This window comes from Microtus pennsylvanicus, chromosome 20 (assembly GCF_037038515.1).
Source record: "Microtus pennsylvanicus isolate mMicPen1 chromosome 20, mMicPen1.hap1, whole genome shotgun sequence".
Taxonomy (NCBI): Eukaryota; Metazoa; Chordata; class Mammalia; order Rodentia; family Cricetidae; genus Microtus; species Microtus pennsylvanicus.
Genome location: NC_134598.1, coordinates 5,156,204 through 5,181,946, shown reverse-complemented (window position 1 = coordinate 5,181,946; position 25,743 = coordinate 5,156,204). Strand labels below are relative to the sequence as shown.

The 25,743-nt window shown below is 46.6% G+C and overlaps 1 protein-coding gene across 1 annotated transcript in view; it reads right to left on the bottom strand.

Moving 5' to 3' along the window:
* Nucleotides 1-25,743, bottom strand: part of Ppm1h (protein phosphatase, Mg2+/Mn2+ dependent 1H) — a 253,940-nt gene that overhangs the window by 111,003 nt on the left and 117,194 nt on the right. Inside the window, exons 3-4 of the mRNA XM_075954933.1 lie at nt 22,930-23,274; nt 13,454-13,566 (exon numbers count right to left, since the gene is read on the bottom strand). Of these exons, the coding sequence (XP_075811048.1) occupies nt 13,454-13,566; nt 22,930-23,274 (458 nt within the window). The remainder of the gene's footprint in view (nt 1-13,453; nt 13,567-22,929; nt 23,275-25,743) is intronic.

The following is a 25,743-nucleotide window of genomic DNA, read 5'->3' as shown; positions in this document are numbered from 1 at the left end:
GGAGACTGCCTGGGGGGCTGTAGCGAAACAGTAATTAACACTGGCTTAACACAGTGACATCTCTGCTGCCAAGACCGTGGCCTAGCAGAAGGTACCGCGAGGGCTTCCTGGCGTGACAGCATCACTTCTGAGTGGCTCTGAGGATCAGGATCTGTGGCTGAAGGAGGTGCAGAGGAAGATTACGGGTGGCCGTGACTGCCAAGATGGCTGTCCTGGAGCAGATCGTTCAGATGTCCTATCCTAGAGAAGGTCTCTATTATCTTTATTTACTGCTTACTTATTTCTATTACTTTATTTACTAATAAAGAAGGCCCAAAGATGTTGGGCGTTCAGTGTCTGAGGCCAGAGACCAAATCCAGTTTGACGGTGTACCCGCTTCACTAGAGTGATTTCGTCCATTGCTACACTGAGTCTCGGCTGTGAGGACCCAGTCACATAGAGTTCAGGAAGTGTGTGACAGTCTAGCCGCTATTTCACCCGAGGGCTCAAATATACATTTGGGAAAGGAACCTTGGCGTATGGATGGCATTTGACCTGACTGCTCAGAATCATGAAGAACATAACTGAGGAAGGCAGAAAAGTAGACAAACAAACAAACAAAAACAAAACCAAACCACCCAAAACTAACATAAACTAAAGCAGAAGCTAGCTACACAAACACCTGGGCACAGAAAAGCAAGAAATCCCATGAAGAGTGAACGGGGAGAACCTCTGTGAAAATCAACTGGGTGAATCCAATCTTTGCAGGCAGGCCTGGTAGCCTGGGCCCGGGTGTGTGTGAGTGAGTGAGTGTGTGTGTGCGCGCGTGTGTGTGCGCGCGCGTGCGTGTGTGTGCGTGCGCGTGCGTGTGTGTGCATGTGTGTGCGTGCGCACGTGTGTGTGTGCGTGTGTGAGCATGTGTGTGTGCGCGCGTGTGTGTGTGCGCACGTGTGCGTGTGTGTGTGTCACTGCTCTGCACATTCTTTTGTGCTGATAATGCCACTGCAAGAGACACGGAAAGATTCTAGCAAGAGCCAAGCGATGACAAATAGAGGGTTGGGGAGCTCTGGGCTCCTATGAACTCTTCCTCACGTGTGAGCTCTGGGCTCCTATAAACTCTTCCTCACGTGTGAACTCTGGGCTCCTATGAACTCTTCCTCACGTGTGAGCTCTGAGCTCCTATGAACTCTTCCTCACGTGTGAGCTCTGGGCTCCTATAAACTCTTCCTCACGTGTGAACTCCGGGCAGTCCTATGAACTCTTCCTCACGTGTGAGCTCTCAGCTCCTATGAACTCTTCCTCACGTGTGAGCTCTGGGCTCCTATAAACTCTTCCTCACGTGTGAACTCCGGGCAGTCCTATGAACTCTTCCTCACGTGTGAGCTCTGAGCTCCTATGAACTCTTCCTCACATGTGAGCTCTGGGCTCCTATGAACTCTTCCTCACGTGTGAGCTCTGGCCTCTTGTGAACTCTTCCTCACGTGTGAGCTCTTGGCTCCTATGAACAGAACACCTCCTCCACGTATGAACTCCCTAAAAATTAGTGACCGTGACCGCACAGCTAAGTCTTTCAAGATAAAGAAACCAATACCAGCCCCAAACAAAACAAAACATTAAGCACAAAAAAACCCAACTTGGTGACTGCCAAAGGCCTGGTGGTGAGGGAGAAGGAAGTGTGTCTGGGTCAAAGCACTTTGCAGAAAAAATACTTTCTGTGTTACTTAGCGACAGACATTGGATTTAAAAAAAAGTCACAAAATCCAAGAATTTGAAAGAATATTGCAGTATGCACAACATGCTCCCTAGCATAAATTAGCACAGTAAACTATCTGGAGATGTGTGTGCCAGTTACATGCACACTGGTGTGGTCTGACTTGAGTTCAGGAAGCTGCCCAGATCCGATAGGGTAAGAACAGAGTTCTCGGGTCCAGCACTAATATTTGGCAATGACACCGGCTGAGTAATACTCTACACTGGAGCCCACAGCAGCTGCAAAGGCAATCTGAAAAGTCCCAAACAGATACTTTACAGCAGCTCGGGAGTTCATGGAGCCCTGCCACTTCAAGCCCTTTCTTCTACCACGCAAAATTTACGTGACCTCACATCACCCATTTATTGCAAACTGAGACACATTAGAGGGGCAAACTTTTCTATTTACAGTAGATGCAAAAGAAGAAAATTTACTGATAACCACCACTCCTCAGTATGATTTACTAGGCGTTTACCATACAGGAAGGTGCTTGGAAGGAGCACTTCAAATACATCCAGTTAGCATATAACGATTAGATGATTTTACGTGTTCCATGCCTTCCTTTCCCACATGATGATGTAAACTCCACAAGGGCAGGGCTTCTGAGATCATTATTACTCAGACCTGTAGTTTCCAGGCTATATGTCATAGGCATGCAAGCACATTTGGAATGGAATTAATTCATTAGCTCATATGTCTTAACCTGGTCCACTTCTCTCTGGTTACCTGCTTTTATCCCGGATGCTAGGTCTGGTTGGTGTCTTCCTTCAGTCCTACTCTGAGCTCCATCTCCTCCTGGGGTATACCTTTCCTCCAGCCCCACGTGAAGCTGCAACCCACAGCATCTCCTCCTGGGGTATACCTTTCCTCCAGCCCCACGTGAAGCTGCAACCCACACCAAAATCCCTGCATAGTTAGTCCTTTGTCTGACCCTTCCCTTTAGAAATCTCCACGATCCCATATACCCAGCCTTTTACTGCTGTGCTTGTCCCTATTCCAGACCTGTAAGAGCTTGGGCTTGCTTGGATGATGGCCAGGTCCTCCTGCCTATGCCAAAGACAATTCACAGCGGCCGATCTGTATCTGGTAAATGAGTGAAGGAATTGAAGCATGGGCCATTTTCCTGGGGTTTATGAGTATTATCTCCAACCTGTGTGGCACTCTAAGGGGTAGAAACTGGCGCCTTCCACCGCAGTGAGACAGGATGGTTTCTGCAGGTCTGAGGATCAACGTCTGCACACTCCAACACTCGGACTTTTCTGTTTGACTGTACTTTATACCCCGCCCCCCCCCCAAAGTTCACTTACAAAGGTTGCGTGCAGACTTTCTTCCTACCCACTAGCTACTAACACCCAATCCACATTTGCTGGAGTTTGGTGGCTTCCTTCTGTTAAGAATGACAAGTTGAAGGGTCTCCAGATAAATTCCTAGAGCAACCAACCATCTGAAAACCATACACGGCAACCAGAAAGGACAGTTAGTTCAGCAGATATCAGAAACCTTATCACGAACCATTGGAGGCCTCCACATACTACTTCCTGCTGCTGACATATGAACAAAAGCTACATTTACAAAAATAAGTATGGTTTCACCGAAGCATCTGTAGCACGAGATGACCCAAAATGCCAACCTAGCTTGCAAGCGCTCTTCATAACCACAATGACACTGCAGGATAATGTAGCAAAGAGGACCAGGCGCAGGGCTTGTCACAGTGGGTTCTGACCTTGGCAGCAGTCCACAGGGTGACACCCATCACTAGAGGCAACGAAGAAAATGACAAACATGTGTAATCCCAAAGCAGCCTCCTTTCATTAAAGCCCAGGGAGTACCTGCATTTGCTTACTGCAGGATCACAAATGGATGCTTGCCCGCATCCTGTGCTGTCGGCGCAGGAAGACAATCCAGTGTGCCTCTGTCACACACAGAGGTTCCCCAGCACAGAGCCTGGCAGGTGCCTGGCTTGTGAGTATTTGTTGAATGTTGCTCATGTCTGATCTTCATGTAGAGGCTCCTAATAAACGCACAAAGAATTATACAAGTGGTTGTGTGTGTACATATTCATTTTGTGTGTGTACACATGTCCAATGAAGGCTAAAAGTTAATGCTGAGTGACTTTCTCAGTAGCTCTGCACAGTTTGTGAGACAGCGTCTCTGTCTCCACTTAACCTGGAGTTCACCGATTCAGCTAGATCTCTAGCCAGAATGTCGCAAAGGTCTCCCTATTACTTCCTCCCCAGCGCCGTGATTACAGGCATGTGCTAACCCCTCCTGGCTTCTATGTGGGTTCAGGAGAACCAGATTCAGGTCATCATGACTCAGCACTTTCATATCTGATCTATCTTTCCAGTGCAAACCGTCCTGGGTTATTACAAGGAAACTCTAGATGGAGTCCAGAATATTAATAAAGGATCCATTCCTCGCAGCTCTTTCGACTCTACTAAAGCTGACATCAGGAAGAATAAACTAGCTCATTAAAAAATATCAAAACTTGTAGACAGGAGACTAAACTATTAAACAGAACAGCTCTCTGATCTCGCGATGACAGAACAAAGGAAGTCAAGGTCCCCGCACAGTCACGCCCTGCCTGGAGACTGCAGTCTTTGGTATAAAGGAGGCATTGCATTCTCCAGGGAATTTCCTCTACAGATGTTTGGCATGCTGTTTACTGGAGGGTTCTCATATTCACGTTCTCCAAGGTGAAGGCGCTCGGCGTAACTCAGGGTTCCCTTCACCACCTTGACCATTTGAGAAGCTGGTCTCACATCTTTTCTATAATCAACAGCGATGAAGTTAAAGCAGCAAAAGAGGGAGCTGGCACTTGGGCTTTAGAAAGCGATACCCAAATTATGGCTGCATCGGAACAAAGGAAGAGGACGAATGACAAATGAACAGAGGCAACCGTGCGACTAACTGAACTTCACATGATTCCCTACTCAATACTCATCCGTGGTCCACATTACTAACTGTCCACTTTTTTTTTCTTTTTAATTTTCGAGACAGGGTTTCTCCGTAGCTTTTGGTTCCTGTCCTGGAACTAGCTCTTGTAGACCAGGCTGGCCTCGAACTCACAGAGATCCACCTGCCTCTGCCTCCCGAGTGCTGGGATTAAAGGCGTGTGCCACCACCGCCCGGCTAACTGTCCACTCAAGTCAGCTCCCTATGCAGTGGTCCTCAATCTTCCTAATGCTGCAACCCTTTCATATAGTTCCTCATGTTGTGGTGACCCTCAACTATAAAATCATTCTTGTTGCTATTTCATAACTGTAATTTTGCTACTGTTATGAATAGTAATGGAAATATCTGATATGCAGGATATCTGATATGCGACCCTTATGAAAGGGTTGTTCGATTCCCAAAGGAGTCATGACCCTGGGGCCTGGGTACACAATTCAGGCGATACTTCCCATCAACCTTGTCAGTATAAGCATGGGACTAGATTCTAGCCAACACACCGTGCACACTGAAGGGTTGTGAGCCTCTTCCAGACTTCCTTGAAAGGCCCTCTGGGCTCTCTCGTTCTCTTCAGTCTGGCGGGGTGGACATGCTTCCCAAGCCCCCAGAAGTCAAATGCTAACGTGCCAGTCCTTTTCATCCCAGGGTCCCAGATCTCTGCCAGGCTAAGGCCACTAGATTTTTAAGTCAGTGAGGTTTGGTGTCTGTTATTTCCATCCTTAGCCTACCTGATAGATCAACAGCAGTGATGTTTGTACCTTACTTCTACAGACTGAGAAAGTCCATGACTGTCCTGGGTTCTGGTGTCTGTGCCACAACGTTGACCAAACAGAGTTCACTGTCTGCTCAAAGACATCTCCAAGTGAGGCACTAGAAGTGACCTCTTCCTCCCCCATTTTTTGCCCCCACTTCTTGACGGTAGAAGAAGTTACATATTACCTTGACTAGGGTTATGTTTCACCTTGTTAGGCTAAACCAACCCTCTCGGGTGCTGCTGCCCTTTAGACTCTTGTTAGTTAGCCTTAATCTTGGTGTGGTCTGGCATGACCCAAAAATAGAACCTCGTGATCCTTTGTTGTAATAAAATTCTCCTTTGGCTCTAATCTGCCATCCCTGGGGGCCAGGGATAGAAATGGTGGCTCACCTCACCTCACCTCACATCCATAACTCCATGCTAACACTTTGACATGCAAATACTCCTTTTCTGCAAATACCGTGAGTCTTCCCAGCTTAGCCTCCCAGCAGGTTAAGAAGAAAGGGAAGCTATTGAAATCATAACTCGGTTGGAAGCTGGAGCCAAGGCCACAATAGTGGTTTCTCAGCTCATTCCAGCTTAGGGCATTGTGGCTGACAGGTGAGCAGGGTCATATGAGGCCTTTTCATTCTAATTCTACGTCTGGATGACTGAACCTATGCTCTAGAATATCAGTCTGTTGTAAAGAGACCCCAAGTCACAGGGTGGAGATGTGCATTGTGGAATATTATTTTAAGATGTGTCACGTTTGTTTATGCTGTGGAACATTTTCCCCCCAAAACAGGGTTTCTCTGTAGCTTTGGAGCCTGTCCTGGAACTAGCTCTTGTAGACCAGGCTGGCCTTGAACTCACAGAGATCCACCTGCCTCTGCCTCCCCAGTGCTGGGATTAAAGGTGTGGGCCCACCACCACCTGGCAGAACATTTGTTTTAATGATGCAAAGATGGGTTGAATTCTTTTATGTTGCATTTGTTTAACTCTGTGAAGCTGTGTTACTTTGCCTGTCTAAAACACCTGATTGGTCTAATAAAGAGCTGAATGACCAATAGTAAGGCAGGAGAAAGGATAGGCGGGGCTGGCAGGTAGAGAGAATAAATAGGAGGGGAAACTTGGGAGGGAAGGATCAAGGAGCAAGAAAAGAAGGAGAGAGGACATGAGGGGCCAGCCACCCAGCTACACAGTCAGCCATGGAATAAGAAGTAAGGAATATAGACTAGAGAAAGGCAAAACCCCAGAGGATCACTTAAGAAAAGCTGGCTCGAAACAAGCCAAGCTTAGGCTGGGCATTCATAAGCAAGAATAAGTCAGTCTCTGTGTGATTTATTTGGGAGTTGGGGGGCAGGCCCCCAAAAGAGTAAGGAGTAAAAACAACCGACAACAGATGTGGGCTGGCCCTTGCACCTCAGGTAGCAGGCCCCCGGGAGGGAAAGAGGGAAAAGAGGAAGCAGCTCTCCTCATGTGTTACACAGCTGCATGTGCCTGCCACATTGCATGCCTCTCCCTCAGCCAGGAGGAGCCATCATTCTGTAACCCTGAGGACATAGCAGTCCCTTTCTCACCCTCTCAGAGGCCCTGAGTAGACTATAGAGTAGTGGTTCATTTTTCTCCTCAAACAGTCTCGTCTACTTCCCACGCAATTCTTGAACACATGCTCTTTCTGCCTCAGCCTCCCAAATGCTGGGATTACAGTGTTGGGCCAACCATGTCCAGCCACATGAGTTCTGACTCTTAACCTCGAGCAGCACACGTCCATGTTCCGTGGAGGACTTGCTCCAACACAGATTGCTGGCTGCCCGCCTTGAGGCTTCTGATGCAGGAAGCCTATGACGTGGCTAGAACAGGTATTCCACACATATTCCCAGGTCCTGCTGCTGGCTTGGGAGCCACAGGTTGAGGAAAGGGAGCATCTGCCTCCAGGAGTCCTTTGTGTGGTCGGAAGGGCTGTGACAGGAAAAGAGAAGGTCTGCCTCTCTGTGGGTATTTGTGATCATCTGATTATATCACTTCTTCCGCCTAATCCCTTCTACAGGACTTGGGATATACCGAAGAGATAAAAAGGCAAAAACAGCATGTTTAACTTCCACAGTGGAAAATGGTGCTTAACCTTGTTTTTTTTTTTTTTGGTATATGTCAAATAAAATGAGAGGTATAGGAGACTTAAAGCAGCCAGTGGAAGCAGATCAAGTGTATTTCTGGACTCAGAGAAAGGCTCCTATCAAAGGGGAAGCTCGCTGGCAGGCATGGACAGACAAGCACTTATGAGCAACAAGGCATTCTGTGGCGGGGCTGTGGGGCTGCTGGTGAAATTGCAGGCACATAAAAAAGGAGTGAGCGGTTCTTTATGGTACCCAGGGCCCTGGAGGCAGTTACATAATGTTCCATTATCTTTCCATCAGCAGAGGGGAGAGGCCTGTGAGAGTAGACACACAGATGTGTAATTGGTTTTGAATTTAGAAATGTAAGTCTTGTTTAATATCCAGCTCCTATCCTCAAGAAAGTTCAGACTTGCTATAGGAATTCACCTCTGACCTAGCAGCTTTCAGTGAAATGGGAAAATCCTGCACACTGAAAAGGAGTGAAAGAAAAACTGCAAGGACAGCATCCTGGCCAGACTTGCAGGCTGCAGCTAGAATGATGCACCCAAACGATACCCCTTGGACAGCACCCAGTGTGGGGAGCAAAGGACGCTGCCAACACACAAGCACACTTACTTAAAACCCTGTGAGACTTTTTTTTTGCATATGACTTTTTTTTTTAATTGTGTTGTTCTCAAAACACCACATCACCTGCCAAGGTCAAAGGGTTGGATACAGCCGGTCCAATGGTTGCTCACTCTTGCATGGTGCTAATTAGTGAATACTCCCTTGACCTCTTCATCTTTTCCAGGAGAATTTCAAGCATGTAAGATCATATTCTTAGGAATCTTGGGGGTCACTTTCAAGGTCCTGGAGACACTCATTTTTAAAGAAGTCATAAACATAGCTGAATGAAAGTCTGATTTTATAGGACTAATGTTTATTATAATGGTCACATTGCGGATCAGCTTAGGTTATTTGCAACAGACTATCTTTACAATGAAAACACAACATTTAAAATGATCTCAAACCTCTGTGACTTTTAGAAAGTGTACTGTTCTCTCTTTGAAAAGCATCTTTACAATGAAAATACAACATTTAAAATGATCTCAAAACTCTGTGACTTTTAGAAAGTGGACTGTTCTCTCTTTGAAAAGCATCTTTTCTACACTATAAAGGAACAGGATGGGTCACTCAGAGTTATTTGCTTGATGACTGCTGGGGTGATTTGAATGAGAATCCCCCCTCCCCATCCTCATCTATTTGAAAACTTGTGCCCAGTTGGTGGAACTGTTTGGGAAGGATTAGGAGGCATGGCCTTGTTGAAAGAGGTGTGTCACTGGGTCAGGCTTGGCGTTTTCAAGGCATACATCAGTATTAATTTCCTGTCTCTGCCTCCTAGTTACGGATCAGTATCATGCTTGCCCGATGCCATATTTCCTGTCACGACGGCCATGGACTCTAACTCTGCAAAACCTCCCAAATAAACTCTTTAAGAAGTTGCCTTGGTCATGGTGTTTTTTCACAGTAATAGAAAAGTAAGACAAATGTGACCTATTTACATCAGTCTCTAAGAGCTTGGGATGGTAATGCATGAGTATCATCATCCCAGCACCCAGAATGAGGAGATCACGGCCAGCCTGGGCTACATAGACTCAATCTAAACCTACCCAGCTTCTAAATGTAGCTATGCACTCACTTGTACCCATAATCCATTCTGGGTAAACTCTGAGATGCCCCTGATTGTGAAGTTTATCAGTATTTCATGTACAAATAAGTAGGGAGTAGAAATGTTAACTAAAAATTCTTGTATTAGAGATGTTAAAACGAGTCTGAGCATGGGTGGATAGATGGGTGTCGTCTCTGACAACCTGGTTCTTTTACTCCAATCTTGGGTGTTAGGGAAACTCTACTCCTCAGTAGCTGGGGACCTTGGGAAAAACGCTTCTGATAAACTGCATGTCTCTAACATGAACAATTCTGACTTTTCACTCTCTTATTGACAGAATTAAACGCGACCTTGTTCTAGTATTAAGCAAGTGCCTAGTGCTTGCTTAGCTGCCTCGCCGATGCTGCTACTACAATTGCTGCAAGCGTGGAAATCAAGATGTTAATGATTCTTAAATGCCTTTCTTTAATCTCAATGAGCTCGCCTCGTCTCAGTTGCCAAACCTTGAGACATTGTTTGAAGTAAGCAGTCATGGCTCTGCTTCCCCAGTGCCTGAGCTCTCTAGAAACAGAATAAAATCATCTTCTAAGATGGAGACACAGCACCCCTCTGAACTGAAGAACAGCCCAACCCCGAGGAGCTGATGACTCAAACACAATGGGTAACAGCCTGCATAATGCTTCGCATGACATTTCCACGCTCCGGGCTCATTTTTGCTTAAAGGGAGAAACCCACCCACCATCTGCTTCCCTGCTAGCTCCTTAAGATCCCCAGGTGTTGAGCCGACGACCTTTGCCTGGGAGAAGTAACGTGACGGAGTACCCTGCAGTCACTGCATCTTTCTAGACTGCTGGTGAGCTCGGCTAACAAAAGAAGGAAGTTGGTCTTCTCTGTGGACCAGGCCTCCGTGGATGAATCACTCACCGCTGTACATAGAGGCCGGCTATGGAGTCAAACACTGGTAAACCACAGACGCAACCAGCAGCATTTCCTGAAGACAGCCCCGGAGCAAACACAGGGCTGGCTGGTAAATCAGATGACACACATTTAAGCCCAGAAAGCAGTCCTTGACCACGGGCAGCTCCTCAATCAAAGCAACGCTTTTCTCCTCGCTACTCTGCAAGTAATTACAGGGTAGCGAACGCACAATGAAGATTTATTTTCACCCTAGAAACTGTCAAGACTTAAAGTATAAACACATGACAGTTATTATCTAACAATGAAAAAATTAGCACTTAATTAATCAAGGCTGTGTTGTCAGAATTTTCTTTCAGCTTTAATCATTTTTTTTTGTTGTTGTTGTTACCTGAGTCTTGGATTCCTGACTGCTTGTTGACGGATCATAACCTACAGTTTCATAGATATGAAGATGCTTACCCAGTTCCGAAGAAGACCATGTTTTTAAACTGAAAAGCTCACAATACATCATCAGTATGTAAAGGAGGGGAGGATGGTCGAAGATGACATCCGTATCTATCATTCATGAAAGAGCTGCAAGTAACATCCTAAGTGCTCCATAAATGATCATTTGGTGAGCTTAATAAAATACCAGTTCCCACTGTCCTAGGCTTCTCTATGAATTATAGTCCACATGTGGATACCAAACCCGACCAATTAGCTGTAAAACCCCAACTTTGTATCTGGACACTGGGGTCTGAGTTCCACAAATATAATTTAAGCTTCCTGGGTTGCAGGATAATTTTTATTCTGTGCATCACAACTTAGTTAAGAAAATGAGTATTTATTAGGCTTTTAAAATTAGAACTAAATATAAAACATATTTTTATGGGCCCTTAGGAAAACAGGGCCTTGGTTAAATTAAAAATTTAACAACAGGCTCTAAGAAAGATGTCACAGAGCTATGAGAAATGTCACAAAGACTGGCTAACGTAGCATGACTTTGTTTTCTGAAAGCGTCACTCCTCTAGGTTGGCCTTTAGCAAGCCATAAATTCTAGATGACATGTAGTCCAACATATTTATGCATGTGGACAGCGTAAATGGTACCCAAGGTAAAATGGCAAAGGCTCAGAAGATAAACACGGGGGCCTGGCAGGTCCCTGAGCAGGGGGTTTCTGGGACACGTAAGACGGGCATGGCTAGGGTGGGAGGAGTTCACAGTTTTGAAAAAGGATGATCTGAGCTAAAGCTATCGGACACTGCCGAGGAGTAAACTTCTGAACCCGAGGTCATCTGGAAGGTGACCCCTCCTCAGGAGACCCAGGCCAGGAGGAGGGGTGGGCTGTGGCCTGGACTGTCACTGGGTCACTTCTTAGTGCTGAAGGTTAGGGGAGCCAACTCACTTTAACAGACTGGGAGTGGGACGTAAAGACAAGAAGCGAGTGTGAGCTGGAGGCCCAGTCTCCACGAGAGCAGAAAGAAGCCGTCACCTCTGCTCGCCGTCGCTCAATATGGTTAGGATCTAGAACGGGACAAGAGGCTACCATCTGCCCATTGGCAAGTCACCGATTTCTGGGCAGAAGCTGTAAGACTCTTGGGGATGGATGCAGAGGAGGAAGGAAGTGACAAGCATGCTGGCTGCTTCCCATTGGCCCCAGCCTTCCTTTGGTCAGGCATGCTCACTTCTAGTTTGCTGGCTTGAGCGGGGTGGGTTCAACCAATGAGAAACCTGGTAGGCCATGGAAGAGAAAGGGCCTTTCTTCAAGGCTTCCTGAAGCTCTGTCCTACTGTTTATACATTAGTTGTTCTTCCTGCCCTGTCCTGCGAGGCTAGGGTGGCTAGTGCCTTCCTGAGGGCACTCTACTGACTCCTGATTAGCTCCCCTTCATGTCTCCATCCATTGTTGTTGCGACATCTGAGCTGGTGAAACTCAGTGGGCACAGGGGGCAGGAGCCATGGGATAAATAGTATCTTAAATACCCTGCCATTTACTGAGTGAAATTTCACACTGAAACCTGATACAGCATGTGTGTCAAACAGAAAATCCACATATTCTTTCAAAATAAATGGACCTTTTAAAGTACTCCATCTTCAAACCCATGAACTGGTTCCTGGGCATTTTTTTCTCCTTTGTTTTCTATGTTCTTCCAGGATAAAGGTTAGGGTTAGCTGCCTTATTGGGAGAAGAGGCATGGAGAACGCTCAGCTGGGTCTCCCATTGTAAACGGGAGAAAGAAGAGAGTGAATCTCTTCATTGAGTCAAGATGGTTAGTCTTCTGAGCTGCAGAGGCACCAGCGACGAGGAAGAGCAGTGTGTGTGTGTGTGTGCGTGTGTGCGTCAGGGAGGTGGGATGGGAATGTGAGAAGGACTCAAGAGGCAGGAATGCACAGTGGCCCAGGGCCTAAAGGAACAATAATAATCCCAAGACAGCAGCCACTGCTAAGGAATCGCCCTTCCATGTTTAGAGTCCAGAAATTTTGCCATTTTCAAAACAGTCATTTTTTAGGGAAAGGTCCCATTACACAGTCAGCCACACTGATACCGAAGAACGGTCACTGTCAAAGAAGTGCCATTTATTTAAGGTGGAAAAAAAGAACAAGTTTATCTTCTACTTTGGCAATGCTAGGCAAAGGGTCTCACACACACATGCACACACACGCGTGTGCATACACACACACACACACACACACACACACACACACACACACACACACGGGCACACAGAGCCCCCAAAGGAATGCATATACAAGGAGAAGCTTTTGGGCTCCTGGGTGGGGCAAATGCCAAGTGACTGTGGGGAGCGACAGTTGGCAGGGGAATGGGCCAGGGCCGCTCCAAGCACTCACTTTGTTCAGATCCCCCTCTCCTTCACTGCCCTCCAATATCCTGACTCTGCTAAACTTTGACTGAAAACCAGGTTTCAAGGCCAAAACCAACATTTGAGCGTTCCTGGTTTAGATGAGCTCTAGACACACACCAGCTGCAGCTATGAACACATCGCATGCCCTCCACCCTTCCGTAACAATCTGATTGTTCTTAAATGTATTTCTAGCCTTTAATTTCAGCACTCGGGAGACAGGGGCAGGCAGATCTGAGTGAGAGGCCAGTCTGGTCTACAGAGTGAGTTCCAGGACAATCAAGGCTACACAGAAAAACCCTGTCCCAAAAAACCAACCAACCAACCAACCAACCAACCAACCAACCAAAAAAACAAACAAACAAACAAATGCTTTTCTGTTAGCATGTAGGAAGCTTGTTCTTCTCATAATCCCAACCAGAATAATTGTCTTTCCAATCACTGAATTCCCAAAGAACAGGTAGACACTGTCAGAGGCACCAGAAGTTAGTAAGGCCCAGGGAGCTGATTCGCTTACCTGCTGTCCCCAGCATTGGCCACGTACAGCTTCCCCAGCAGGCAAAGCACAATGAGGGCTGTGCAGCCGCCAGATATGTTATATGCAGTCCTCTCTCGTTCTATTTGGAGGTCCTGGAGAAGAAAGGAAAGTTGGTGTAATTGCACAGGACTAGTGACTAAAGGAAGCCTTCCTCCCACCACTAGGTACAGTCTCGAAGTCTGGATGTGCTTCCAGAAGGGACAGGCAGTCCTCAGAACCTGCTTTCCTATGACCTGCAGGGGTGTTCAACTTTCCTAACGCTGCAACCCTTTAATACAGTTCCTCACGTGTGGTGGCCCCCAGCCATAAAATTACTTCTTTGCAACTTAGTAACTGTAATTCTGCCACTGCTATGACTCATAATGTAAATATCGGATATGCATCCTATTTGCTATGTGACCCGTGTGAAAGGATCATCTGGCCCCTTAGGGCAGGCGCTATCCATAGGATGAGAGCCACTGACCTAATGGACTTCCCTGGAGGACACGACACAAATACCAGACCACGGCAGACCAGAGACTGCAACTGAAGGACCACACAGAGACATAGCAGGCAAATTTGGAAAGAGGAGAATGTAAATCCAGTTAACAGACGCCACAGCTTATGGGAATCTAGTCTGCGTGGGTTCCCTGAGTTGTCACGTGGGGCACAGAAGACGGCTAGGAATGCCAAGTACCTGGACATAAACCATGTTTTTAATGCGAAGCCTCGAATAAGTGGTTCTTTTATAGCTTGATAAAAAGAGGCGACTGAAGGGGAGAACTGTCTGCTATTCAACACAGATGTGTCTGAACGCAGTTCCTCCTCTGCAGCCACAGATCACCATGGGGCACACTCCCAGCTTTGCAGCAGCCCACAGACACTTTCTCTCCACCAGGCATTGAGCTAAGTGTCAGGCATGTGCAATCTCGCTGTGGTCTCAGGACCACCATGATTAGCTATGTTAGTCGGATGCAGAGGAGTGGGGACACTGTCCGTATTTACATGGAGGGAGAGCAGATTCTGTTTAATACCAGTTCTCTTTCCAGACCAGGTACTACCTGCCATATAATGAAGCGCCCTCAGAACAATTAAAAGCAGACCAGCATTCCTGTTGATAGACAATGTCAAGACCATTCTACTGAAAGAACCAAATGACCTGTGTCTTTGGGAATACAGGCGTTGAGTGAAGTGTTATTTCTACACTGAAGTCATCCACTGTTGAGGCAGAGGGAGAGAGAAGGTGGGTGGGGAACGGTGCCCTGACTGTTCTGAGAGGTGCTTGGTTCTTCTGAGACTCTCAGAATCTGGAACTGGAGTTAAGGGCTTCAATCAGCTCCCGCATTGAATAAGGGAGAATGTTTAGTCCTCCGGCATCGGACTACTACTACGCTCCAGGCATTAGGGATGGTGATAGAGCAAACACCAATAGTTTCTCAAGCTGAGGGCACAGACTAAAGCAACAACTACTTAAAGAGAAGGCAGAAGATGGACCTGGCTCTACAGGCCTGCAACTCTTGCATGCAGGAGCATGATGCAGAAGGGCTAAGAGTTCTGGGCTGACTAGGGTTATATGACAAGACTCCGTATTAAAAAAATAGTATGGAAAAACATACTAAGACAGGATGGAGAAAGCAACAAATAAGAAATGAAACAGGCGAGGGGTTGAGGAGCCATGGTAAGGGGTGGTGTGTGGGGGGGGATGTGGGAGTTTAAGACAAATGAGGAGCCTCTGCGGAAGTGACAGCAGCTTCGAATACTGTAGAGGGGTCAAACATGAGGGCTGTTCAGAGGACTACATTACTTACAGAAATGCTATTAAGAGAGCTGAATTAGGAGGTATGGTAGAGGTGGACCTTAACCACAGGCACCGGGTTCCTCCCACAGTGGGGGAAGTCCACAGTTGCGGGCGACGGCCATGTTTGTTGCTTTCAAACCCTCAACATCTGTATCAGGCCAGGTAAACCTTGGTTTAGTTAAGTGTCTGTTAGATGGACTTAAAAAAGAAAAGTCTGGACTTCTGAACATCTTCTCGCCACTTTACCTATGACAGGAGAAATGGAAGCTACTGTCCACAAACACCGCATTTACCAGGCAGACGTGCGCTGAGACACCAACGCGGCCAGAACCCTTGATGCAGCTGACTGCTGGTGGACAAGAGGAAAGGGTTCTGACGTCTTGCGTCTTGCGCCACAGATGGCCGGAAGCTCAAGGTGACAAGAGGGACATGAGAGTTGGGGGTGGGGCTCTCTCAAGGGAGAGGGGAGAGAGAAAACATCAAGAGACCTGGTTTTTCGTTTACTTTTAGAATAGAAAGAATCCTTTGATGGGTAGACTAGTTAATTTTTTGCCCAAAATAACTAAAATGGTTGCCATAGGTACATTTTAGAATGAATAAGTATATGCACATTTAACACATAATAAATAAATAAACTGGTATATCCAAGTCCACATTCAACATTACTGTTTTTAATATACTGAAAAGCACTGATTTAGCTATGGAAACTCCCCTTCACACTTGCAATCGATATTTGTTTGAATATGTAAGTTCGAATGAAAGGCACTATTTATTAAACATTCCTTAAGCATCCAAGTGTTTGCATGCCGCACACGGACTGGAATGTGAATGGCATTTGATGGGCTTACGTGAATTATTAGTGTAATCCAAGGGGGGCTATAGTACAAAGGGTCAATGGGAAAGGCAAAGAATTTCCTCGGGATTGAGGTAAATAAGTTGATTCTGAACCATAGTTGTGGGATTATTTATCATGGTTTCTAATGTAAGAATGTCTGATTTTAAAATTATTTAATCCTCGGAGCGGTAATGAAGACAGTGTCCAGCATAAGGTGTTTTGTTCATTTCAACAGCAGAGTTCATATTTACTTTTAATGGGGAACGTTCTGTTGAGTTTAGTCAGCTCAGACCTTAATATAAATTAACAGTACGGTGCACATGTTCGTTCTCTCTCTCTCTCTCTCTCTCTCTCAATTCATTCCTTCCTCCTTTTTTTAACATTTCAACAGTACCTTTTTGCCCATCCCCCACATCTGTGAGGAAATACACATGTGCACAAGCGGTAATCACAAGTGTTCTCTCCGCTAGCACTATCACCGGGATTTAAAAGGCCTATTTCTGCAGAACTCCTCCCCCCTGAAGAATTCACTGGCATTAACACACTCTCTTCTATTCTCCTAGAGCTGTGAGCAACTAGAACAGATTCTAAAAATAATTGCTTCGTTCCCCTCCTCCCTAGAAGCCAAAATAGCACGTTTATTTTTTCCTGCACACACCACCTACTCCTCTCTAAAAGATTCAGAAAATCTTTGTACTGAAAGGAACATTAAAGGGCCATCTGTGTGGCTCTTTTACTATGAGATTAAACATGATAAATACAGTCAATAAAGATATATTTACCATGGAATTAACTGCCTTTCCCCTCCGAAATCCTCAATCTTTCAAATTACCCTAAGCCGTTCACACTTTAGGTATTAAAAAAAAAATTCCACAATGTCTAACAATTTTTTTAAGCCCCCGAGTTTTAGGCGATTCTTTTTCCCCCAAGCCAATGTGATCACGAGAAAAGCTGTCTACTTCTGGCTGTTCAGAGCACAAGGACTCTCCATTCTAGCTGCCAGTGAATTCCAAGACCTACATCTAGAATAACTTACCAGCAAACAGCTACATGCCAGCCTTCCTTCCAAGTGTGGACTAAATGCTAACAGACCATGGAAAGTGACTCACTGTCAGTCCAGAGTCCTGATGACCCTCAAAGGCAGCTTTCTGCTGCAGGAAGCTGTGTTGCTCCGTGTTGCAACTGCTTAAGGGCACAATTGGGTGAGGCTCATCTCTGAATCAAAAAGAAAAAAGAGCCAATTCTTAGGCTATGGGGTTTATCCGCTCTTTTGTTGGTATTGTAAGGAGCGGGAACAGAAGATACAGATATGTGTGTAAAGTGAGACTCACTTGACGGGAAAGAATTTTAAGAAAAAAAAAATATTTATTACCAAGAATGGTTGCTGTTTGATTTAAAAATCTCAGAGATGATGCAACTCCAGGCTCAGTCTTTGCTGCTCATCAATTCCAGGTTGTAGGGGGAAAAAAAGTACGATTGGTCAGAAGAAAGTCGGTGCTGGGCAGTTTTAATATACCTGGCAGCTCCCCCTTGCTGGGTTCTAATATGGTTCTGAGCACACTGCTAATAGTGTCAGTCACAAGTAATAAGATTTTTCATGGCTTTAGTATCCGGGTCTCATCCTGATTTATTCTGAGAACAAGGCCATCTGCCAGCTAGGCAATGAGTTTCAAAAAAAAAAAACAAACCCTAAAACTAGTACTGTCCAATATCGCCACCTGCTGATTGTCGTGGAATATTCCAGACCCATCCATCCCCCAAAACTTCCTGTCGCAACAAATACAAAGACGAAACAAAACCAAGTTTCAATAAGAAGCTTAAATTAGAAACTTACCATGAATATGCTAATTGAAATTCTGGAATTAATAAATTAGTAAAATCTTGGCATTTATTCTCATATTTCTATAACGTTATTATATGTGTTTCCCCAACCATTTGTCAGTGATAGAAGATGTAGAACAGTTTTACAAGGTAAAATATTGCCAATTTCATGGCTGAAGAGATGGCTCAGTGGTTAAGAGCACCGACTGCTCTTCCAGAGGAACAGGTTCAATTCCCAGCATTCACATGATGGTTTTCAACCATCTGTAACTCCGGTTCAAAGGGGGATTCAACACCTTTCAGGAGACCGCACACATGTGGTGCACAGACATACACAAAACACCCATACCCATAAAAAATAAATTCAAAACCTAAACACAATTATCTCCCTTACAAAAACCTTTTAGGACATTCTTCTCTAGGGCAAAGAACTTACAAGCATACTGCTACTTCCGAAAATTGGGGTTCCCTTTTGGGTTCTTTATCTCCTCAATAAAAGGATTTAGAAACAGACTCAGAAGGAAGCTCCACGACAATTTGTTTTTAGAGTCTCAGAGGAAAACAACAGGGCAGGCAAGCTGCAAATCTTGGCAGAGCTATGAGGAAGAGCTAAGAGAGAAACTCAAGCCTTTCTGAGTTAGGGTCCAAGGCCGCCATGCCCAGCAACAAAGTCCGGCAAACAGCTGCATGGCAGAAGGGGAGAGTAGCGAGGAAGCCCTGAGCATTAGGGAGAATACACTAGGCGTGAGGGAGAAAGAAGAACACAGAAGAGTGGGCAGGTCCTGTACTGAGGGAAGCGCTTTCGCTAAGTACATCATTTCATTAAGTGGAGACTCATTCCCTCCATATCCTTAGCAGACCCTTGGGTGAATGGCATCTCTATGAAGCAGGCGTTTGGCACCCCGAGCTAGGCTAACTCTCAGGGAAGGAGACAATGGATGTAACGTTCTAATTTTTTGAGCAGATGAGAATGTCAAGTCTCCAAGCAGGACCAGAGGTGGATTCCATTCTTTTGGCTAAGAGAAAAGTGCTTAACAGCCCTCAACGAAACCCAGGTACCTGCATCTTTTTATATAGGTTAAAATACTACAGTGGCCCATCTTGATTTTTCCCTCTCCAGGGCTAGCCGGGAAATGGCCAGTGAGGTCCAAAGTCAGCCACGAGGGAGGGATCCATCGTCAATAGCCTCCAAGCCCCCAAACACCTATCTACCTAGCTACCTAACAATACTGAAAAGGAGTAGGTGAAGATTCTGAGATCCTCCTAGCTTCATCCTGAGTATAAATCTTGCAGGTGGTAAGCTGAAAGACTTGTCGGCGTGGACTTGGTTTTAATTCTTGGACAGCCACCCTAGTGATGGAACTGACTTCCTCTATGAGTCTGAAGTATCGTCTATTCAACATGAACACTCTTTTTAGATGGCAGGGGTCGGGGGGGGGTTGAAACTATGACTCAGAACATTTGCTTCATTCATATCTGTCACTGTGGTCCAGGAAACACCCCGGCTGCTAAGGCAAGCACTGTCAGAAAGTCACGGTTGGCAAGTGCACTAGAACCCATAAAACTGGAGATAAGGAAGGTGGCTGCGTTTAGCATCTCAGAAAATCCCCAATTTTGCTTTGAGACAAAAAGTTCCCCCAAAACTGGCTACTAGGAGAAGCAGGGAAGAAAAAGGATTTTATTCGTGAGGCAGCAGTAACCTTTAGGCTATTATTTTGAGGGCACTGGCTTGCTTTTTGTGCTGTCAGTTCTGATGCTCATACCAAACAATCAGTTGCTAAGCTCCTGAGGGTCTCCCTTAGGAGACCACAGTTTGTCTTCCACAGTGGAAATACGAGGAACTGGTTTCATGGCCTTCCCAGTAGGAAGTCAGATCCAAGGCATGGTACAACAAAGGCTAAACCTGTCCCTGATTGCATTACATGCTGGTGGTTGGGGTCACCTTCCCACACACCTCACACCGTGCAGGCAGCCACACATCAAACATGCCCGAAAAGGTCCAGAGGAGTATAGAGCATCTGCTAGAACTGCTGCCACTGAGGGGCCTAATCCAGCTCCCCCCCAACCCCAACACCCCTCTGGCAGCCAATACAGGCTTCAGAAAAGACCCAGCAAGATGTAGGCCCTTGACTCAGCTTGGTGGGTTTTTGGGTCCAAATTCTGGTCACAACAGTTACCACTTCTTGTTCATATCATGCCTATTATTATTATTATTATTTTCATCTACATTTTGTGAAAGCTACCCATGTGTCCTAGAGACAGTGCTCCTTGCTCCAGCTTGGGATTTCCAAACATATGCTGGTCTGCTACCATCACTGTGTTACTCCCTTGGAAGTCATTTAGAACATCAAAATCACTGAGACATCTATGGCGCGTTGTTACCGGAACTACTAGCCTTCAAAGACACCGTGGAATAGGCACGTCTTCTTTCTCCCTGGGGAGATAATACAACTGCCCCTCCTTAGGATGGAAGCTACTCTGGCTCTTGTCTGATCTGCTCCGAAGACAGAACGGTACATACCACTGTCTACTCCTTTAGGAGCAACTCAGCAGGGCCTGTCAATCCTCTGGCCAGGAGACCAACCCCAGGAAGTCCGAGTCACATGCTAAGGTGATGGATGGGAGGAATAACTGTCCCCCTAATTAGATAATGCACTTAGCATTCATTCCCAGGAGCATGACTCAGAGCTTCAGAGACCCCCCCACCCGGCCCCTCCTGCCAGCCCTGTTTCGTCTGCCTGCTCTCGTGAGTTCTAACTCAAACCTAATTCTTCCTTTTCTCTCTTCCCCCCTCCCGTTTCTATTTCACTTGTTGGATACCAAACTTTTCAATTTTTAGTCTATGTTCTACTCCCACTCAAGCTTAACAAAGAGTTGTTTTCAGCAAATATTTACTGACTGAAGGTATTACATAAAAGTGACATCTATTTACACACCACACACACACACACACACACACACACACACACACACACACACACACACACACTGTTTTCACAAGAAATTTCAGGCAGTAAACTGCCCAATGGTGAAAAACTTGAAAAGACAAACCTTGGGTTCCTTTTCTTAGGTATTTACCTAAATTTCACATTTCAAGGGCTGCTGTCGCTAGGGAGGCCTTCCTCAAGGCGACACTGGCCTCTAGCGGGTGGGACTGAGAATACAGCCATTCCAGGCAAAAGATGCTGTAGCCCCAGCAACCATGGATGGAAATGAAAGCCCACCATCAGCCGCCACGTGTCTCCCCCACTCCCCTTCTGAGTCCTTCTCTCGTTGCAGGGAGGGGTCACCGTCAAGTTGTCGTCTCTGATGAATGCCACTGTGTCCTGTCGCACTCACCAACGCTTGAGCCTCATCTACACCAGCCGGAGTGACTGTCTCACAGCAAGTCTCTGAAGGACTCCAGGGTTTCCCCCTAAACCATCCCTTCCAGAGGAGTTGCATTTTTAGCTCCCCACTAACCAAAGGGCAAATACGTGTGTTCAGCGATGAAAACAGACCAGGAAGAGATGATCTGGAGTTACAGGTAAATTTGAGATATTCATATATGAACTTTGTTCCCTATAAACAAGTCAGGAACTACGTTCCCTTTTCTCCTCTGACTAGGGTGTAGAGGGAAGTCTTCAGGTCCTGGGCCATGATGGTGGACACTCTCTTCAGGTGAGGAGTTTTGAGTCACCCAGGTTTCAAGGATCAACTTGCCATCACATTCTACTCTTCAGGTTTTTTTTTTTAAAGATTTGTTTATTTATTATGTATTTATATTCTGCCTCCATGTATGCCCGCACACCAGAGGAGGGCTCCAGATCTCATTACAGATGGTTGTGAGCCACCATGTGGTTGCTGGGAATTGAACTCAGGACCTCTGGAAGAGCAGGCAGTGCTCTTAACCACTGAGCCATCTCTCCAGCCCCTAATCTTCAGGTTTTAAAAACACTCCTGCCCCCTGACCTCCCCCAAGCCCTTCCAAACACCCTTAAGTAATCCACACTCTGCCCGTACATAGGCTGCTGCTCAGGGAAGAGAACCTTGGGAACCACAACACTTGTCTCAGTAAAAGGTGGAGTTAGAGCAGGAAGGAGGTCACAAGGGATACAGTATCCATGACCATTCTGCTCGGTGTTGGGACAACCAGGGTCACTCTGCCAGGGTACACGCTCAGGAAGCAGGCCAACATATAGGATGCTGAATTCCGTGACCAGACCCACTCAGACAGCAAAGGATAAAGGGTTCCAGGCCCTAGAAAGACAAAAGTCATGTGGCCCTCTTTCTTCCCTTCAGTTGTTCCCCAGGTAGTACCTGTTGACCAGAATGAATTACACCACTAGCTAACCCATCCCCCTCACCGCTCTTTTTTTGGGGGTGGGGAGCATTGAGACAGGGTTTCTCTGTAGCTTTGGAGCCTGTCCTGGAACTCGCTCTGTAGACCAGACTGGCCTCGAACTCACAGAGCTCCACCTACCTCTGCCTTCAAGTGCTGGGATTAGAGGCGTGCGCCACCACTTCCAGTGAATTCATTGTGTAGCACTGGTGGCCTGGAACTCGATACATAAACCAGGCTGCCTTCAAACTCACAGAGATTCACCTGCCTCTGCCTCCAAATGCTACAGCAGTCTGCACCCATTTTTAAAGGAAGGGTACTTCCAAGTGCCTTACCAAACATGGCTTCCTAAACACTGGACTTTGTACATATCTGTTAAGCAGATGGCAGCCACGTTCACACTGCAATTAAGCTGAATCGTACCATACCAGCTGGTGTCAACAGGAGTCTTATGAAATAGGAGGGATAAGGTGTACATTTAATAAGCAGAGGGCATCCCCGTGTTCGTCCTCTCTCGCGGTCTTAATTTCTGCTGGCTGGCAATCGCTCCAGAAACTGTACCTTGCTGTGACTTTTTAATAAGCCTTGTTGTATAAGAGAGATGAGCATGCGGGAGAAGGCAGGAAGAACACGAGCACTTCAGGGACACCTTGCTAGCAAGAAAGCTTAGGCTTGAGCTACCCCAGTTGTCCACGGTATACCATTTCCTTGAAGGCGCTCTCCAGGGCCCCGATGACCAAACACTCATGCGGGATCTTCTTTTCGGTGAAGAAGCGTGTGGGCGGTGTGCTAGGGGAGCCGGGGGCTCCCACGCCTCCACGCAGTGAGGCTGCGCGGGTTAGGGTCCTGCCGTGGGCCGGCGTGCTCTCGGGCTCCTCCCCTAGGCAGGTTGGGGGAAGGATGGCGGAGTTCTTCAGGATCTCCACGATTTCCTGTAGCTGCTGTGTGATGTGGTGCTGCAGCAGGCGCGACGCCACCACAGCGGCCCCCGAGCCGGCGTGGCCATCAAACAGAGACCAGTAGTGGCAGGAGATGCCCTCGGACTCCTGGGGAGAGAGGGCGACAGGAGAGAAATGAGGACCTCAATAGTGGTCCATGCACAATCCAGCAGGATGTCTATCTCTGTCTGAAGATAATGGAATCAAACACAGTGAAAATGCAGAGAAGGGCCCTCAAGTTAGTCACTGCTATCACCAACACCCTTGGGATGAAGCGGTCCCAGTCTCCCCACCTCGGGCAAGAGGTCTAATCATCAACCCACTAACTAAATCACCACTTGGAAGAAAGGATGTGACTCTAATTAAGCGCCGAGGGTTTGTGATAAAATTCCATATAAAAGGTGGAGCTTATAGAAGGAGTCCGGCTTTAACATTTAACTTCTGACCTCCAAGAAATTGTAATCCCGGACTAGGTTTGGCCTTGGAGTCTTTGGACAAAGCCCTTTCCTAACGTAGTGAAGAACTGTTTTCCTCTCTCAGTGCCCTGATCCTGACACAATTGGTCTCTTCTTCCTTATTCTATATCCTGAGTTTTTAAGACATGCTTTTCTGCTAACCCAGAAGCTAGTCCAGTCCACACAAGATGCAGCCACTAAAAATCCGTTTTCCCTATGCCACCTCCCTCAAGTTACCCAACTAATGTCATCTGTATTCCTTCTTCTGTCATGGATTTAGTTCATGCCAGGGGCTTCTCTCTCTCTCTCTCTCTCTCTCTCTCTCTCTCTCTCTCTCTCTCTCTCTCTCTCTCTGTGTGTGTGTGTGTGTGTGTGTGTATGCATGTGTGTGAAATCACACATGGCTACATGTGGAGACCAGACACTGATACAGCGTGTCTTCTGTTGATGTCCATGTTTTCAAAAGATTGATTTTTAATCAGTCAAGGTGTGTGTCTGTTGTGTATGTGAGTGTGGTCGTCCAAAGGCCAGCAGCATCAGTTGCCGGATAACAAGCAATTGTTATGTGTCTGAACTGGGTGTTAGGAATTGAACTGGGGTTCTGGGCAGCCCTATCCATTGCATTTTTGGGGACAGGGTCTCTCACTGCACCTAAAGATTGCAGAAGCTCAGCACTCACTTTTAAGCTAACCTGGCTGAGTAGAAGGCCCTAGCTCCGTGTCCCTATAGCACTGGGGTCTCAGGCACAACGCCACACCCAGCTTTTACATAAGTGCTGGTCTGCATGCTCGCGCAACACACACTTCAGCCCACCAAGCCGTCTTCCCAGCTCCTGTCCGTATTCTGAGTTCTCTCAGATGAGCACGTCTAGAAACCATACAACGAAATTACACATGCAAGCTAGGCATTGTGTCAGACACCTGCAACCTGCACATGGAATGAGTTTGAGTAAGTTCATACCAATCTATTATCCCATCCAATTCAGAGGTGCACGAAGAGGTGAGTTGAGACTCTGTCTTCAAACATCCCTAGAATCCACAAGCATAAGATGCATACGACAGGCACTAGAGTAGACAGGAGTAATAAAAGATTGCTCATAAAAGGTATCAGGCATGCTAAGCAGGGTGCTGCACGCCTTTCAGGCCAGTGCCGAGGAGGCAGAAGCAGGCAGATTTCTGTGACTATGTGGCCAGCCAGGTCTACACTGTGAGTTCCAGGACAGCCAGGGCTGTTACACAGAGAAACTCTGCCTTAAAGCCCCTCCCACAACAAAAAAGAAAAAAAAAGTATTTTAATAATCCGGTGTGAAGTCATCCAAATCAATAGGAGGCCAGTGCTGCAGGAAGAGGGTCTTGGGGTTGTGAGGCTTGGGCCGAGAGCTTCAGAGAAGTTCGTGCATAAAAATGGGAGGGGGCACAACACCACACGACAGTAACGGCAGGGGCAGAGAGCAAGTGGAGGCAAAGTACCATCCCACAGTCATGTGACCCAATGGGGGTGTGAGAAAGGAAAGGAGGGAGCTCTGTGACTGTGTGGAATGGCGGTAAGGCCACCTGGTCCTTAGAGTCTACTCAAAGTGCTTTGGCCTTCAGCACAAAAGGCCATTCATGGAGATGGCGTCACTCAAGCTATACTGTGGTATGAGAGAAATGAGAGAAGAGATTGAAGGTGATGGCTCCTGCAAGGAATCTGCGCCCCCCCCCAAAAAAAAGAATTCAACCAAATGCAGACAGAAACGCATACGCTTTTAGCGCTGACTAGCAGAAGTTTAGTTGGAAATCGAACTCAGGACTGAGGGCAGTAGAAAGGAAAACGCCTTAAGGGTTAGACGTTTGGGTGCTAACGCCATTTCCACACACATTGCCTGGGTGGAGGATGGCACCCGTTCAGCCACGGCGGGGTCAGGCTGTGCTGTGGCAGTCAAAAGTGTGCATCTTATGGCCACGATTTCCTGATACGAACTGAAGGCGATATTAACCTTATGTGTGGGGGGAGTTAAGGGGACTATCAGCAGTGTGTGCTGAGTGACATCTGCGTACAATGTACAGAGTACACACGCAGAGGTGGCTGCTGTCTCTACTACCACAAGGTGATCATGGGGAGTCATTTACACCTTTACCAA